General features: G+C 49.9%; 1 protein-coding gene across 3 annotated transcripts in view; it reads right to left on the bottom strand.

The window, feature by feature from the left end:
- Positions 1–1,904: 1,904 nt before the first annotated feature.
- SHC1 (SHC adaptor protein 1) overlaps positions 1,905–17,954 on the bottom strand; it is a 28,792-nt gene continuing 12,742 nt past the window's right edge. For 2 of the 3 annotated variants that reach the window (XM_030188333.1, XM_030188332.1), the window contains 12 exons: positions 15,506–15,667; positions 13,756–13,826; positions 8,896–8,959; positions 7,611–7,730; positions 6,289–6,342; positions 6,153–6,204; positions 5,824–5,950; positions 5,297–5,492; positions 5,154–5,214; positions 4,896–5,072; positions 3,224–3,492; positions 1,905–3,081 (listed from right to left, as the gene is read on the bottom strand). In XM_030188333.1, the coding sequence (XP_030044193.1) occupies positions 2,953–3,081; positions 3,224–3,492; positions 4,896–5,072; positions 5,154–5,214; positions 5,297–5,492; positions 5,824–5,950; positions 6,153–6,204; positions 6,289–6,342; positions 7,611–7,730; positions 8,896–8,959; positions 13,756–13,826; positions 15,506–15,664 (1,479 nt within the window). In that variant the 5' untranslated portion in view covers positions 15,665–15,667 and the 3' untranslated portion in view covers positions 1,905–2,952. Of the gene's footprint in view, positions 3,082–3,223; positions 3,493–4,895; positions 5,073–5,153; positions 5,215–5,296; positions 5,493–5,823; positions 5,951–6,152; positions 6,205–6,288; positions 6,343–7,610; positions 7,731–8,895; positions 8,960–13,755; positions 13,827–15,505; positions 16,747–17,954 lie in introns of those variants that run through there. The other variant, XM_030188331.1, reaches the window with a different exon arrangement.

Below are 17,954 nucleotides of genomic sequence, written 5' to 3' on the forward strand. Positions count from 1 at the left end.
TCTATCTTAGATGTTGGAGTTTATAAATTTACCATTAGGCTGTAGTTTTTATGGAATGCAGAATCTATCTTTGCTATGTTTCCCTTCTAGTAGACACTGTGTACAATCAAGCTCTTCTCAATTTAATCACAGACCTCAGCAGTGTCACTCAAAGGCTCAACACTTTAGCTTTACACACCCACCACATCACAGGTCGCCTACATTCCTTAGTTTTGTTTCTCATCTCCACTAGAATGTTTCCAGCAAATACAGCTTTTTCTTTTATACAAAACAAAACGTACTCTTCTTATAATGAAGATTTTTAACATCTTTCTCAGTCAAGTTAGGGGAAACATCCAACATGTTTAGCCCACCAGGCTGCATCAAAGAAATCCCCTTAAATTGGCAACTATATCCTCCTGACTGGACTATGCCCCCTCGTTCCAGAGCTTCCTTTCAATTGAGAGATTCACGTCCTGTGCATTCATGCCATGTAGGTATTTAAACATCTCCATCATATTCCCCCCTCCTCTTTCTTCCAAACGTATACATGTTGAGATCTTTAAGTCTGTCCTCATATGCTTTATGAAGACCACTGACCATTTTAGAAGCCGCTCTGTTGACCGACTCCATCCTGTTTATATTTTTTTTGAAGGTGGGGTCTCCAGATTTGTATATGTACTTTAAAAGGGACCACACCAGAGTCTTATACAGGGGTATCACCACCTCCTTTTTCCTACTGGCTATTCCTCTCCTTAGGCACCCAGCCATCAACGTTTCTACCTGTTTGGCTACTTTAAGATCATCACATATGATCACACTCAAGTCCCGCTCCTCTTTCATGTAAAACATTTTCTTCACCCCCTAAACTGTACTGTTCCCTTGGGGTTCTGTAGCCCAAATACATGACCCACAAGTTTTGAGCATTAAATCTCAGTTGTCAAATTCTGAACCATTTTTCAAACTTCACTAGGTCACTCCTCATGTTCTCCGCATCATCAGGGGTATCTACCCTATTGACAATTTTGGTGTCATCAGTAAAAAGAGGCAAACCTTACCAGACAGCCCTTCGGTAATATCATTTATAAAAATGTTAAAAAGAATCAGCTCAAGAAGTGAACCTTGTGGCACATCACTGGTAAACATCCTTTTCCTCAGAGTGAGGTCCATTTACCACTACCCTCTGTCGCCTGCCCCTCAACCAATTCCCAACCCAGTCAGTCACTTTAGGGCCCAGCGGTGGGGGGCTCTGAATAAGACATTACACAGAAATTGTCCCTTTTTTTAAAAATACTACTTTTAATAAGCAGCAGATTCCTTTGGTATAATCATGGCCTGTTAACAAACCAAGAGAAAGAATACAGGGCAAATAATCCAAGCAAAGAAACCTCCCAGAGTGCAGGTGAGGGGACAGCAGGAAGGGAGGAGGAGGAGGCATCCGTTTTTAGGAAGAACCAAACTAGAGTGCCAGACAAGAGATTCTGCCCCTTTACTCGTGTCCTGCTCATAGGGGTGGGGGAGGGATGGAATACCTTCTCTACTGCTTCTCGATGCCGCCCCCCTTCCCCAGACGAAGTTTCACCCGAGCAGGGAAACCCCTCAGAAATAGCAGCTCTCCCGTGATCAAACCGAGTATTTTTGGTAAACTGTTGCTTTGATGTCTGGAAGCAGCCGCACATTTCCATGGAAAACGGGAGGTGGGATATACCGGAGGGATATTTATACATATATATATATATATGGATGGGGTTTTAAAAATTAAAGAATGTCTCAAATGAGACCCACTCCCCATCCTTTCCACTTTCCTATCCTGTCCCAGCTGTCACCCACCTTACCCAGGCTTCTCACAGCAGCCTGGGCGTCACGAGATACCACCATCTTCAACAAACTACTTGCATAAAATAAATCTGTTCAGAGCTACCAAGGCACATGGTTTCATAGTGAAAAGTTTGCGTTCTGCATGCAGGAATCCAAAGCAAACAGCTCACACTTCTGAAAGGCCAAACTGATTGCATTCACAGGAGTGTGAAGTCTGCTCTGTCACGTGGCAGACCTGGAGAGTTCCCGATGTCACCCCTTTGGGGCCACTGAAGAACTTGGGGGTAGGAAGAGAACGATGCAGGGCTTGCCACACATTTTCTGCCAAGTTTAATGGGGAACAGGGGGTCCCAGCAGCTGAAGTTCTGGCTGGGTAGGTGCTATATCTCCCCCAAATCCAGGCACTCGGGACATCAGTCAAGATTTTCCTGACCCTAGTCTTTACAGCTAAATTATTACAGAGTCCTAGGATCTGCAGGCTTAGTTCTGATCCAAAAGCCACCCAAACAAAGTTGGAACTTGCCCTGCAGAAAGACCATCAGGTGAGATTTTCCTCATCCTGCAGGACCTCACCAGGATCTGGGCTATGTAGATCTAGATTGACCACTGAGTCTCTTCCACAAAAGGTTCAATTTTTGGTGGCATAGAGGTCCCATCGAGTTGTCATTGGGCTGACATTAGCAGAAATGAAGCGCAGCCCTTCCATCAGGGCTGAGCCACTGTGAATGCAGACACTTCCACTATCAGCAGGTTCCCTGAGTGTGAGCAAACAGCGTCTCTACTCTCAGTTTATCAAGTGTCAGAGCAGGGTAAGAGGAGGACTAAGGTTCAGAGAAGCTCAGTGTTGTCTTCTTCAGGACGACTGGAGGGGAACAAGGTGCCAGTTCCCCCCCCCCTCCTTCGCTCCTTATTCCACAGTGGACAGAAGAGGGCTTTGTTGCTTCAGAGTGGAAGGAAATCTATAGGAGAAATCTCAGAGCTGGAGAGGGAAAGGTGTTTTTCTTCCCCAGAGTGGGGGGCTGGGGTCCTTCAGTCCAGACAACACTGGAGGTAGATTGTAGAGACTCTGAAAGAATGGAATGCCGTGGCAGAAATGGTGCAAGAGGGCACAGAGAGAGCTGTGTCCATAGGAAAGCTGAGGAAATCCGAGACGGTTCACAATCTCCGCTCCACGGGCTGCTGCAGGCACAGCTCGCTGCCAGCCGAGATAATCGGTAAGTGATTGTCCATGTGGTAGCTGATCAAGTGACTTACACTTTCAAAGCGGTGATCCTTGGTTCGAACCTGTAACAAGAGATGCAACAAACAGACGTTTTACAGGTGAAACACTGGAAAGATTAACATGAGAGGAGGAAGGCAGGGCCAAGGGTCTTTCAAGGGTTTTAAGCTTTCTTCACTTCCCTATCTGCATGCAATAAGGACTCACCACTCCTTCGGGGTCCACGAGCAACAGATGCTTGGGCTGCCCATTCTGCAGCCCTGTCAGCACATACTGCCCTGGCGTGGTTGTGCTTTCCCGCACCAGGAAGTCTCCATTCCTCTTCAGCTGCTTTTCTGCCTCTTTACGGCTCATCTTGCTGTGGTACCAGAGCTCCCGTTTCAGCTGCTCCTCCACTGAAGCCACCAACTGAGCTGCAGGAAGACTTGTAGGGGTGGGAGCAGGTGTAGGGACCCTCAGGGCATCCTCGAATGGCTCTGGAGAAGAATACAATACAAATGAAGATGCAATCTGCCCTAAAACTAGAACACACACTAGGTCTGACGGGCCTGGACTGTTATAGTACCCCCTCCCCCACCAAGAGATAAGCAGAACTATGGCCCTACCCTTCCTGATCTACAGATATCCCCTTATTTCTCCTAACGCTTTACATATCAACCCCTCACACCGCCAGACACTCCATAGTTTTAAATGTTTGCTCAAGCTCTGTTCATATGCTGTATGTCTCGCGGTGTGGCCGTCTCTTTTCCACTCTTTCTGGTGTAGTCTTATAATGGACTTGGGTTGAAATCAGCAAGTGATATGAGAAACCAAATTCCCAACATTCACCTCTGCACCGACAATGATAAAATGTGTGTGTGTGGGTGTGTGGGGGGGGGACGGGGGGACTGTCACTTGTAATAAAAGTGAATTTTAAAGATTGTTTTTCAACTCTGCCTTGATCGACCAGTGCACTCGGGGTCTGTATTGTTGATTAGAAATAATTCTGTTTAAAAATGATTGTTTAACTTTGATTGTGTGAAAATAAGTTGGAATGCAGAAGATAAGACACAGCTCTAATTAATTTGGTATGTGAAGAGGAGGATGGTGCTTGTTTTCGGAGTTCAGCCTGGCCACCTGGACTCGGAAAACATGTGACCATGTTCCCACAGTATGGCTTGTTTACCTAAACAGAGAAGCATTCTGTAATTTTCCTTAGCTCTGAATATGAGTTCTAAGCCTTATAAAAAGGGGGGCTTGTTGCAGCAGAGTTTTGAGGCTCATCTGTGGGTAGATGTATCGCACAGAGGACTTGTTCCTGGTCATAAGGAGACATCGGGCTTTCGCTGCAACGGACCTCCCAGCTCATGAGATAAGGGCCTGAAATCCCTGACCATATAGCTTTCTTTTAGTTAGATGATTTAATCATTGTGTGTGTGTATATCTTAATCATCTTAATCATTGTAGATTTTGGCACCTCTAATAAAGGTCTCATTTACCTAATATGAATCTAAAAGAATCCACGGTAATTATTGAGTAGTCTGTGTCAGTGAGACAGACTGTAAATCCATAGCAGTACATTACTCCAGCTCAGGGGTTCTCAACCCAGCTCTCGGGACACACCAAGCCAGTCAGGCTTTCAAGATATCTGTAATGAATATGCATGAGAGAAATCTACATAACAGTGGAGGCAGTGCATATTCATTGCAGATGTCTTGGTGTGTACTGAGGATCGGATTAAGACTCCTATTAGTTATCTGTGGTGCTTTATCAGACAAAGCTACACATGCCCGTTTGCAAACTCTCTCCTTCAGTCACTGGCTGGCAGCAGCTCGTCCGTAGGGCAGAACATGTGGGCAGTGTGTCGTTACTACTAGGGCTACAGGTACAGCAAACTCACTCATGTCAAAGGCATCCCTCTGGGTAGTGCCATTCATGGAAACAGGGACCCCCACTGCTGCTGGCTGCCGGGACTTGTCCAGATTCTGTACGTTGACGTAGGAAGGATCATCGAAGAGTTCGGCCCGGTTTGGCGGTTTTACGGTGGAAGAGGTCGCTGCAGGAAACCTGTCCCTTCCTGCAAAAGAATCCGAGAACACGGGGGTCAGGCAGATCACAGAATCCCCAAACCCTCCCCTGTCACCAGAGCGGACCCTACCTTGTACAGGAGGGTACTGTTTCCTGGAATCATAGTCTTCCCCAGACATCTGGCCCACGGGCTGCAGGAAATAAATGACAGATTGAGACCTCATTCAGTGCCACCACACTAATCGGTCCCCACCTTCAGAACCCTTCACTTACTAGTGTTGCTCCCAAATGATTTGCGGTTTGACTAGGAGCTGGGAACCGTGACTGCCCTGAGCCAGCCCCATCCCGTAACCTCATGTCAACCAGCCCTCCAAGGGGAGGCTCTTTGCCTGGGAAATCATTGTAATATTGGTGCTCTGTGGAGTCCTCGTCCTCTTCATCCCAAGCAGAGCCATCAAAACCAGCCATCCTGGGATAGGAGAGACAGACTGTCCATGAGAGAGATCCCTACGCCATTACCACCCAGCACTTCTCCAGCATCTTGGAAACATTCACAACCCCCAGGAAAATTAAGCAAAGCCCTTTCGTTCTTATAACATTAAACGTATGCCAACTGCAACTCCCCTAAAACATGTAGACAGAGGGAGCTGAAAAACTCAGGTACTTTTACCCCATCAGCTGAGCTGTCATTGTTTACTACCCAGTTAAGTCTTTTGCACATCTTAGCAAGACAACTGCCAGCGAGAAGAGTACGCACCACTAAACCCTCCGAGAATAATACACTGGGTGTGCAGGCCTACCTATCATGGGGCGTCACAAGCTTTGGTGGGTTCTTGAGGTACTGCTTGAAGCGCAGCTCAAAGGCTTGCCCTATGGTGCTGATCACGTCCTGGGCAAGTCCTTCCGGACACTCCAAGATGTGACAGGCTGAAAGGCAACAGACAGGCACATTAGGTGCTAAAGGGCATGCACAAAGGCAACAGAAGCAGAATACTACAAGAGCTCCTCAGTTCAGCAGCAAGTAAAATTCAGCCGAGAAAATATCTGGCAGAGCACATTAACTAGGAGGGAGAAGGCAGGCAGAAAACGAGAACATTCCCCAACCAGATAGCAGAGTGTCTCTCCCTACCTCTTTGATTCACTGGATCTTTGGCAACATAAGCAACGTATTCAGCTGTATCCTGAACAGAAATATACAGAAAAAAATGAATTACTGCAGGAAGCAGGAGCCCAGGCATTACACACCCCCTCACCTACATACTTACTGGATCACCTCCCGAGGCGAACGAGATTGACTGCATGTGATGGTTGGCAATTATCTGTGCAGACAGAAAAACATTTCTTATTAAAAGCTGGAAGGTGAGGAGCCAGAGAAGCAAACTTCATTATACGCCTGTTTGAACTTCAGAAGAGGAGTGCATTTATCCCCTCTGCTGGCTCCCAAAGCACATGAAATTTCCTCTAGGGTAGGATCAACATCGCAGGGTAGAAGAACAGGGCTGGCGAGCGTGATCTGAGGGCGGGAGGAGACCAGGCAACGGACCGGGGTTGGAGAGCGTGACCCAAGGGCGGGAGGAGACAAGGCAACGGACCGGGGTTGGCGAGCGTGACCCAAGGGCGGGAGGAGACCAGGCAACGGACCGGGGTTGGCAAGCGTGACCCAAGGGCGGGAGGAGACCAGGCAACGGACCGGGGTTGGCGAGCGTGACCCAAGGGTGGGAGGAGACCAGGCAAGGAACCGAGGCTGGCGAGCATGACCCAAGGGCGGGAGGAGATCAGGCAAGGAACCGAGGCTGGCGAGCGTGACCCAAGGGCGGGAGGAGACCAGGCAAGGAACCGAGGCTGGCGAGCGTGACCCAAGGGCAGGAGGAGACCAGGCAAGGAACCGAGGCTGGCAAGCGTGACCCAAGGGCGGGAGGAGACCAGGCAAGGAACCGAGGCTGGCGAGCGTGATCTGAGGGCGGGAGGAGACCAGGCAACGGACCGGGGTTGGCGAGCGTGACCCAAGGGCGGGAGGAGATCAGGCAAGGAACCGAGGCTGGCGAGCGTGACCCAAGGGCGGGAGGAGACCAGGCAAGGAATCGAGGCTGGCGAGTGTGATCCGAGGTTGGGAGGAAAACAGGCAACGGATCGGGGCTGGCGAACCTGACCTGAGGGCGGAAGGACAACAGGCAACGGGCCGAGGCTGGCGAGCGTGACCCAAGGGCGGGAGGAGACCAGGCAACGGACCGGGGTTGGCGAGCGTGACCCAAGGGCGGGAGGAGACCAGGCAAGGAACCGAGACTGGCGAGCATGACCCAAGGGCGGGAGGAGACCAGGCAAGGAACCGAGGCTGGCGAGCGTGACCCAAGGGCGGGAGGAGACCAGGCAAGGAACCGAGGCTGGCAAGCGTGACCCAAGGGCGGGAGGAGACCAGGCAAGGAACCGAGGCTGGCGAGTGTGATCCGAGGTTGGGAAGAAAACAGGCAACGGATCGGGGCTGGCGAGCCTGACCTGAGGGCGGAAGGACAACAGGAAACGGACCGAGGCTGGCGTGACCCAAGAGTAGGACGAGAACAGGCAGCAGACTGGGTATGGTAAGTCTAACCTGTTTGCAGTCAGAGGCCATGAGGTTTAAGCTGCTGGTGGAGATAGTCAGGGTGATGGGCATGCCAGCAAATTTCAGGTTACTCTTCCCCAGGATAGAGGTCAGCGAGAGGCCACATGTCTGTAAAAGAGCAGCAACCAATAAACAGACTGACAGCAGAACCTCTAGGAGTACCAACAACGCCTATTTCTAACCACACAAGCAGAACACTGCCCTCTACTGGTGTTCCAGAGCAGCATAGGTGGCTTTTCCCAAATGCCCAACACCCTGGCACCTGAACCTCACCTTTCACTTGAGGGATGAGACACAAGGCTGACTGTCCTTTAGGGAGGACCAGTAAACACATTCTCAAGCTGTCATTCTCTCCCCCAACCTTCATTCTTTCCCCTTATGCTCAACATTTCCCCTCCCCCACATCTGCTAGAACTTCACTACTGGGCTGATCCATTAAGTCTCATTAGGAGAGGCTCACTGGGAAACTGTCAATCTAATTTAATGTCAAGAAAGCTCGTCTGGAATATGCACGGCCCCTGGTGCTTCCTAAGTATAGCCAGCCACACAGGTCCATTAGTGAAGCCAGCAGACAAGAGCAGACACTGAGGGTACAGTGAGAGCTATTGATCTGTCCCTGCCCTACAAATCAAATTGCTGAGGCCTGGGGGTGAAGGGGAAGTGGGAGGATGTTCTCTTGACCTGAAAGCTAAGTCTCTGTTCCAGCTGTGAACCAGGGCCCAGCACTCACTACACTGGGCCAGAAGTTCAGAATGACATTGTCAAGGTGCATCATCTCCTCCCCCCCCCCCCCCCCCCCACCACACACACACTTTGCTTACAGAACAGTGCTGGCTTTTCCTCTATGTTTCTTAAATATCAGGCCAGAGCACTACTGAAAAGGGCCTTTCAGACTGAGGAGAGGGCATGCCATCTGCACGGGGAGTTTCCCACCAGCTAAAAAGGACAAGTAATAGAAAACACTAGGAGAAGATTCCCTGACGAAAGCTGACTGGGAAGCTGGAAGAAGAGAGGGGGGGGGGGGGGGGAGAGACAATTACCCCAGAACTGTAACCAGATGAAACAGAGGAGCAGAAAGGAAAGGAGAAGGTTAAAACAAATAAAACTATGAACTCCAATGCCGGCAGTACAGAAGGCAGCAGATTGAGGCTGACGTGTGCCTTGTTTCTTTAATCTGCAACATCATTTCTCTCCTGGAGATCTTTTATTTTGCACAGATTTGCCTTGTGACTGCCTTCTAAACACATGCTCAAAATTAAACAAAGTGCGTCACCTTCCTTCTGCGAAGTGCTCCCTTGGCCCCAGGAACTGCCTCACACACCAGGCTGATGGCCTCCCTGCAAAAAGACACACAGAAAGCTTGGGAAATGCCCTTCAAAAGAGAAACCTGAGCCTCAGACACACACACACACACGCAGCAAATGTGTGTGCCTAGCTAGACAAGGCTGCATGGACATGTAAGTGCAAGATGACCCAGACACATCTGTGCTCCCTCGACAAATACAGATGTTATTACAGAATCCCATAGGGCTTCACCTACCTTTATTCTCCAAAGACGGCAGGTGAAAAATCGACCACACAAGGGGGCAACATCATCTGATGGCACCAACAGATAAAGCTCTGGAACTCAAAAAGGACTAGAAGCCAGTACACTTCATGAGTTTAGGACTTCAGCCGATCACCACAAGATAACCATACTTCTTTCGATGGCGGAGTTGACAAGATTGTGAAGGGGCTCGACGGAAGATGCAATGGTGATACACCTACTGTACAATCCTCAGGACCTAAGCACTGGTTGTGATTGGAGGACAAACTGCTGGAAGAGTTTAGACATTCTTTGACTCGGAGGTCGTAGGAAAACCAAGAAGGAGAAGAAGTCAGAAAGCCGCCTAGGGCTTTGGCCATCTTACCTCCAATGAGGATATCCGGATTATTGAGCGACCCTTTATCAGTGGTAATAGAATGGCTTTCCTTGTGTATGAAGGCTACACAAAGAGTCCCGAACACGTCAACTTTATCTTCAATGAAGTTCTCTCCTGAGCATGCCTCATCAGGGGACTTTTCACATGCTTCTCAGACACTCCTTCCTACCATGATAGTCAACGTACCTCACTCGGCCCTCTATTGGAAGCAGACCTAGCCAGTCAGGTTTTCAGAATTACCACCATGAATATGCATGAGATAGAACTGCATATATTGGAGACTCATTGCACATACCTTACTGGCTGGGTGTGCCTTCAGGAGAAGACTGAAATGCACTGCCCCTATTGCAAGGGTGTCAATCATCATGAACAAGTTTTCTGATATGTTTGCCAAGTTCTTCTGCCCAAGTTATACAGGATAGACAAACACTGATCTTCAGATTTTAACAGGATCATGAAAATGTGTCTTTTCTAAATACATTCTTGCATAAAAGTACTGAATCATATCTGGCACTGGGGGTGGGGGAGGAGACAAACAAACAAACAAAAAAAAAAAACACCTTTCCAATCAGGTCCAGCATCTAACTTGTCTCAATAGGAGGAGAGGGCAAATGATCTTCAATGTAATTCAGGCATCTTATTTCTCGCTATCAAACTAAAATTTGCATCTGCCACATTCTAGACTGAACATCAATCATTTTTAATAATTCAAAGGAGGTCTGGTCTAAAAAGAAATGTCCTTAGCTTCTGGATGAATTGGGGATATGAAAGGGTTTCACCTCTGGAAGATCTTATCAGTGGGGTGAAGACAGTCAGAAAGAAATCCTATGACTTTTTGGTTTTCTGAAGTAATATTATCTGAGCGATACAAGAGGTACCAAGACAGGAGTATGTTCTTGAGTGTGGGCTGTGATCACTGCTTTTTCTAATCCTCTAGAAAGAAAGACAGGGGAGTAGTGTGTTTTTCTGGTGATGGAGGAAGCTGATCCTCGGAGCTAGATTGACTCAATGAGAAGAGTCAAACTACATCAGAACACCTCCAGGAGGAGAAGTCTTCTAACAGGGCAGAAGAGTACAGATTCTAAGACAGGCTGGGGAAGACAAGAGGTAGTGCAGGCACTGGATCATTAAGGCAGCTGGCAAAGGTCTGCTTGAATAACAATCAATATCTTGAGAGAAATCACTTGCCGATACAAAAATGTAGCTGCTGAAGAATCATTCACCTCAAGATAGAGGTTGTAGACAGTTCAAAAGCTTTCTGAAGGTGTAGATGCTGCCAAGCTGACCATCTCACCTTAAAATAATCACAAAGCACACGTTGACACAAACAGGGATCAAGTGAAGTCTTCATGTGATGCAACTTTGTGCAGTTTGAAATACATGTGTCATGAACGCTTTGCGCTAGTAACACGTGTGGCATCTTGTTGTTCCGTTGAAGGTGACCGATGCGGGTGCTCTGGTAGCACTGACAAAGCAAACATCCAAGTATTCTCTGGAGAACAGCACCATTGGGGTTAAATATGACTGGAAGGGGGGTTAAAGCATGTTCTGACGCTGCATGCCACCTCTTTCAAAGTGGGAGGTATGTCCTGGAGGCTAGAATCTGATCGTCAATGCTGCTAGGAGAAAATGTGCCAAGGAGGAAGATGAGGCAGTTGGTGGCTCCTTCAAACATGAAGGATTAATCTACAACAGGCCAGAGATGTAGATCTCACAGTAAAGACTGGAGAGTCAGTAAAGTTACATTTCCTGACTCTGATGACTTTTGGATGCATCCTTGCAAGATACGAGCCCCAGTTGCACTATGCAAGGATCGTGCAATGAATACAGTTGGAGCCACAATCAGTGATGGACGTTTTCCTGTTGTACACTGGTTACTGTCTGGAGCCACTGATGGAAAAATGTCCGAGGCAAAAGAAAGGACACACCCCCAGCAATCCCCCAGAGGCGTGGGTTCACAGAGGCAAATCAAAAAAGGAAAGAAATCATAAGGCAGCTCAAAATGAGACAGTTCGCATCCATTTACAGAGCTGGAAAAGACCATCTCATCCTCATTTGCACTCTCAGATGACGTCACCCACAAGTGTGGCTAATTCTTCCTGCTGGTCGATGGAGGCTTCCCTGGGAACACCCTGGGCATACTTAAGACCTGGAAAAAAAATGATTGGGGGGGGAGGGGGGAAGGAGCGACTATTTTCGTTATATTGGGAAGTATTGTGTGAGATTTTTCTTTTTTAAGTTTATTTTTATTTTAATATAACAGTTCTATAAAACATTGTCCAATATCACCTGGAAACATACTACTGATAGATACAATTCAAATCAACGGTCAGTATCCACATTCAATACCTTTTATCCATAACAGAACTCCACCCATAGTAACCTCCCCCCCTTGCGTCTCAGCTTTATGGAGCTATAATAAATCTTTTTTTACATTATCATATGGTTGCCAAATTTTCTGATATATGTGCAACTGGCCTTTTCTCACGGCCGTCAATCTCGACATCAGGTGCAAATAATCAACTCTAACCAACACCTCCTTAATGGTGGGTGTTGCTACTTTTTTCCAGGCCTTCGCCAATGCCATCTTTGCCGCCACCAAGAATTGGATCGCCAACTTGTGGCCGTACTTCCGGCTTCTCGGGGGGCCGAGTGTAATAAGCATATTTCTGCCCGACGGGGATATTCCACCTGTACCACCTCTCTCACCAGTTCAGTTATCTGGGTCCAATATGTCTGTACTTTTGGGCATTCCCACCAGATATGTAGGAAGGTTCCACGCCCTCCACATTCCCTCCAACAATCTGCTGGGATCTGGGGGTAGATTTTATGTAACCTATCTGGTGTGTAATACCACCAATATAGTATTTTATACCCGTCAATCGAGGCTTGGGCGATGGAGGGCTTTAGCAGATGTCTATAACTACCCGCCCACCAACCTGAAGAAAATCTCGTCTGAAGTGCCTCCTCCCATCTCTCAGTGTAATAGTCCTGCGGTGCTGAGAGGAGCAGCAGGGCTTTATAGAGCCGGGTGACACTGCCTCTTCCTCCTCCTCCTCTCATAGCCCTTTCGTGTGATAAATAAAAATTCTAGAACTATCCCAGAACCAGGTTCCTTGTCCCTTTAAGAAGAGCAGCTGAGGTGCAAACCTCCATTTTACATATACATCAGTTCTTCCCGCCTCTTCTGTGCAAAGACATCTCTACATTGCTGCAAGTATCAGAGACTCACACAAGGCTCTCTGGTTCTCAGGATTTTTCTGCTAAGGCTAACTTAGCTGATTACCACAAAAGAGCTCAGCTAACACCAGACATGAGTCACGTGCTCTGAGGGGAGCTGCACCACCTGAAGCAGTAGTGAAAACAAGGAGGGGCTGTCTCTCCAAGCCTGTCTCATCACAGTGCCTGAGTGGGGGTGTCTCTCCAGGCCTGTCTCATCCTTACTGCAGTGCCTGAGGAGAGGAGGAGGGGTGTCTCTCCAGACCTGTCTCATCCATTCTGCAGTGACTGAGGAGTGGGGGACGGGTGTCTCTCCAGGCCTGTCTCACCCTTACTGCAGTGCCTGAGGAGAGGGGGAGGGGTGTCTCTCCAGACCTGTCTCATCCATTCTGCAGTGCCTGAGGAGAGGAGGAGGGGTGTCTCTCCAGACTTGTCTCATCCATTCTGCAGTGACTGAGGAGTGGGGGACGGGTGTCTCTCCAGGCCTGTCTCATCCTTACTACAGTGCCTGAGGAGAGGGGGAGGGGTGTCTCTCCAGGCCTGTCTCATCCATTCTGCAGTGCCTGAGGACAGGAGGAGGGGTGTCTCTCCAGACCTGTCTCATCCATTCTGCAGTGACTGAGGAGTGGGGGACGGGTGTCTCTCCAGGCCTGTCTCATCCTTACTGCAGTGCCTGAGGAGAGGGGGAGGGGTGTCTCTCCAGGCCTGTCTCATCCATTCTGCAGTGCCTGAGGAGAGGAGGAGGGGTGTCTCTCCAGACCTGTCTCATCCATTCTGCAGTGACTGAGGAGTGGGGGACAAGTGTCTCTCCAGGCCTGTTTCATCCTTACTGCAGTGCCTGAGGAGAGGGGGAGGGGTGTCTCTCCAGACCTGTCTCATCCATTCTGCATTGATTGAGGAGTGGGGGAGGGCTGGACTGTCAGGTCTCTCTAGAGTCACCTCTTCTTTCACACTATCTGTATTACACTTGTACATGAGAAACAGGATCTCACCTGGTGACTTGAGTTCTAGTGCTAAAATCCAGAGCCCGCATGGACTGCAGAACCTCAACGCATCCCATGTACTGTGGGTCAGAGAGAGAGAAAGAGAAGGTGAGAGGGACCCACAGCACCAGAAGTTCAGCTAAGTACCAGGAGATCCACATGCCCCCCCCTTCCCCAACGTGCTGTCTGGCATAAATCTATAAAAGGGTGTGCACAGCTCCCCCCCTGCCCCACCCTGTAAAACGTGGGTCAGACAATCATATATTCAAAGCACTTTGTCCCAGCATTACTTGAGGGTCTTTTTTAAACTTTCAAGCCAGTTAAGCAGTGTCCTATGAATCTTTAAAAAAAAAAAGGGGGGGGGGGGCAGCAGGGTCATTATTTGAATGTCTGGAGAAGGCTGGGCCTTTCTTCAGAGATTGCTCCACTGCTGGGCTGGAACATGCAGCATCACTGCCATTAATGACAGACAGGGAGGGGGCCTTTAGCTCTTTCTCCGCAAGCAAGGTCTGGGTATTGGTTACTGGGTCGTCTCCTAGGCATGGCCGAAGCCCGAGATCATTCTATCTCCCTATACTTTGGTCTCCCAAGCGCACATGACAAATTGGGAAGCGGATTCTATTGCCCTTCGTCTCTGGGATGGGAGGGCAGATCTGGAGCCACTCCGAGAAGATGCTGCAAGTTCCAGCAAAATTTGGATTAAGCCTGAAATCTGGGCATTTCCTGCACCATATCTGAAAAAGAATTCCAGCTTGGAAATAAAACAAAGCAAAAGCAAAAAAAGGGATTGCCTTTGAAAGTGTGGGCAATAAAAAATATCACCTTTTTACTTCTATGTATTTCTTTCTAACATGCATTGCGCACACAGACACAAAATCAAACCAATATCAGAACAGAGAAAACAATTTTAAATAAATGGAACAGTAAAGAGCACATTTTCAGGCACCTCACGGAAACCCCTCTCCCTTGTGTGGCTGGAGATTTTACCTTAGCAGGGCCTAAGAACAGGAGGGAAGGGAGAAATTCATCTTAAAACTGCCCCGTCCCACTTCCTCACTAATCTCTCTTGGAAAACTTTCTTACAAGAACAATAAGTACCAACACTGGTTCCAGTAAATGCTGCCGGAAGCCATCTAGTCTCAATCAGTGCAAAAAGTGTGTGTGTGGGGGGGAGCGGATTTCAGTACAGGAACAGCAGGAAGGTGGGGGGGTACAGGGCACGGCAAATAGCAGAGAGGGGGGTACAGGGCAGAGCTCTGTGTGTGTGTGTGTGGTGGGGGGGGGTGTCTCACTACTGGAATAGCAGAGAGGAGGGGTACAGGGCAGAGCTCTGTATGGGGGGGTCTCGGTACTGGAATAGCACAGGAGTGCTGGATGGCAGGACTGAGGGGCGTTGGCAGAGCTGTGTGTGAGGGTCCCAGCAGTGGAATAAGGGTGGAGAGGGGGGCTGTAAGCCAGGGGTGAGGGGCATTTAGCACAGCTGGGTATGGGGGAAGGCGTGCCTCAGGACAAGATTGTCGGAGAAAGTCTCACTAATGTTGTTAACCCCTTATTTTCCTGAGTACCTCAAGGTCTAACAGTGGCTCCCAAACCTGGTCCTGGTTTTCAGGATATCCACAAAGAAAATCTCTCATGAATATTCATGGTGGGAAAAGTGACTGGCTGGCTGGGGTGACTCCAGGACCAGGTTTGGGAACAACTTAGCACAGAGCTGACAGGAATCATTTAGAAATACAAAGGCAGGAAATGTTTTACTCACCCTGACGAGGTAGGTGACTCCAGGGCCCATAACTCTGTCGTCCTGGTGTAGCCAACCCCTGGTGGGCTTATTGACAAAACTGCCGTGTCTCGTCCATTCATCACCCCCTAGCTGACCACCTTCCACTCGGGTCTTCTTTCCACAGCTCAGCTTGTTCATATCCTGGGAGAAAACAGTGATAGTGGTGCCTGAGTCTGGGCTGGAGGAGGCGGTGGCAGCAGTTGCCAGTGAGCCCACAGGCTCGGCCACCTCGTCTGGGCTCCCTGCATCTTTCCCACCCAGAGAGAAAGCCCTCAGGTTCAGCAGGTTGGCAGGGTTGGAGAGCTTCAGGTTAGCCATTTTCGGAAAGAAGGAACACAGGGTGGTGGGGCTGTCCTCCGACTCGGGGGAGAGTTCCCCAATGGGCAGCATCGGGGTGAGGGAGGAAGAGGAGGTTGAGCTGGGCAGGGACTGGGTAACCATTAGCTCCACTGTAGAGCTCAGGGGAGCCACCATTGCATCGTCCAGTGAGGAGACAGACTCATTTCGTAAATGGTTATATTTGCTTTTGTGTAGCAGATCCATGGCAGTGGCTCTATAGCCCTGCACAGGGCACTCGCAGACTGGGCCAGGAAGGCAAGGCCCTCTCATAGTCCGACCGGAGCAGGCAGCATTCAGAGGGGATGGGAAACTGGCAGCAAGACCCAAGAGGTCAGATACACTCCTACTTCATTTCTAGAATGGCAGAGTCCACAGAACAATCCTGCAAGCACAACAACTGATCTGCAAAGATATCCTCAGGCAGAAACCCTTCTCACCCTCCCTCCCCCCTGCCCAGGGCAGCCAAGAGGAAACCAGACGGCTGTGTCTCCTGTTCTCATGCCTTCAGTAGCAGCTCAGAGCCCCTGCTGCTTCCATGTAAAGTGCTCCATCTTCATGCACTGAATATTACGCCAAGATCATTTAGCTCAGCGCAGGCTGAAATCCCTGAGCAGACAGAGCACAGGAGAGCTCATTTCACTGTGGTTGCTTGAAAATACACAGACATTAGGACAAGACGGACTTTGTGCTCTCTATGGTCCCCTCTGAGGAAATCCTGGAATACACAGCCCTGCCCCAAAGCTTAGGACCCGCCCACTCCCAGCACCGCCTGATCTGACAGCACTCCAGAAGCAGCAGATGGCAGGTATTCCGGCACAGCTGACAGCATGACACAGCACCACTGTAGGGCACGGCAGCAGCACGTTGGCACCCCCCCCGCCAGAGGGTGCTTTACCAGCATGACACAGCACCACCCCGCCAGAGGGCACTTTACCAGAACCACTGTAGGGCATGGCACCCCCCCCCCCGCAGAGGGTGCTTTAGCAGCACGTTGACACCACCCCCGCCAGAGGGCACTTTACCAGAACCACTGTAGGGCATGGCACCCCGCCCAGAAGTTGCTTTAGCAGCACGTTGGCACCAGCCCCACCAGAGGGCACTTTACCAGAACCACTGTAGGGCATGGCACCCCCCCCCCCGCAGAGGGTGCTTTAGCAGCACGTTGACACCACCCCCGCCAGAGGGCACTTTACCAGAACCACTGTAGGGCATGGCACCCCGCCCAGAGGGTGCTTTAGCAGCACGTTGGCACCAGCCCCACCAGAGGGCACTTTACCAGAACCACTGTAGGGCATGGCACCCCCCCCCCCCCCCCCCCCGCAGAGGGTGCTTTAGCAGCACGTTGACCACCCCCGCCAGAGGCACTTTACCAGAACCACTGTAGGGCATGGCACCCCCCCCCCAGAGGGTGCTTTAGCAGCACGTTGGCACCCCCCCCCCAGAGGGCGCTTTACCAGCATGACACTGCACCACCCTACCAGAGGGCACTTTACCAGAACCACTGTAGGGCATGGCACCCCCCCACCACCAGAGGGCGCTTTAACAGCACATTTGCACCACCCCTGCCAGAGGGCACTTTACCAGAACCACTGTAGAGCATGGCACCCCGCCCAGAGGGTGCTTTAGCAGCACGTTGGCACCAGCCCCACAAGAGGGCGCTTTACTGGCACCATCGCAGGGCACGGCATCCCCTCCCCCACCAGAGGGTGCTTTACTGGCACATCAGCACCATCCTAGGGGCATGGCACCACTCCGCCAGAGGGTGCTTTACCTACATATTGCCACTATCGTATGGGCACAGCGTCACCCCACCAGAAGGTGCTTGACCTGCAAGTTGGCACTGCCGCAGGGCACTTTACAGGCAAGCCAGCGCAGCTTTTCCCCATAACATAGCATGAATCCACAGCACTAAAGCTGTTCCTGACTCCAGGGCCTACATATATTCAGATGCAGCAAACATATAGGTTTAAAGAGACATCGGAGGGTCTCTGGCTCTTCTAAGGACCTGATGTCTTTACCCTCTCCAGCTTTAGATCCTTAGTGAGACTCTCAGCCAGATGTTACAGGAGAACAGCAGGAGAGGAGAGGG

The sequence above is a fragment of the Microcaecilia unicolor genome, chromosome 14, assembly GCF_901765095.1.
Source record: "Microcaecilia unicolor chromosome 14, aMicUni1.1, whole genome shotgun sequence".
Classification (NCBI taxonomy): domain Eukaryota; kingdom Metazoa; phylum Chordata; class Amphibia; order Gymnophiona; family Siphonopidae; genus Microcaecilia; species Microcaecilia unicolor.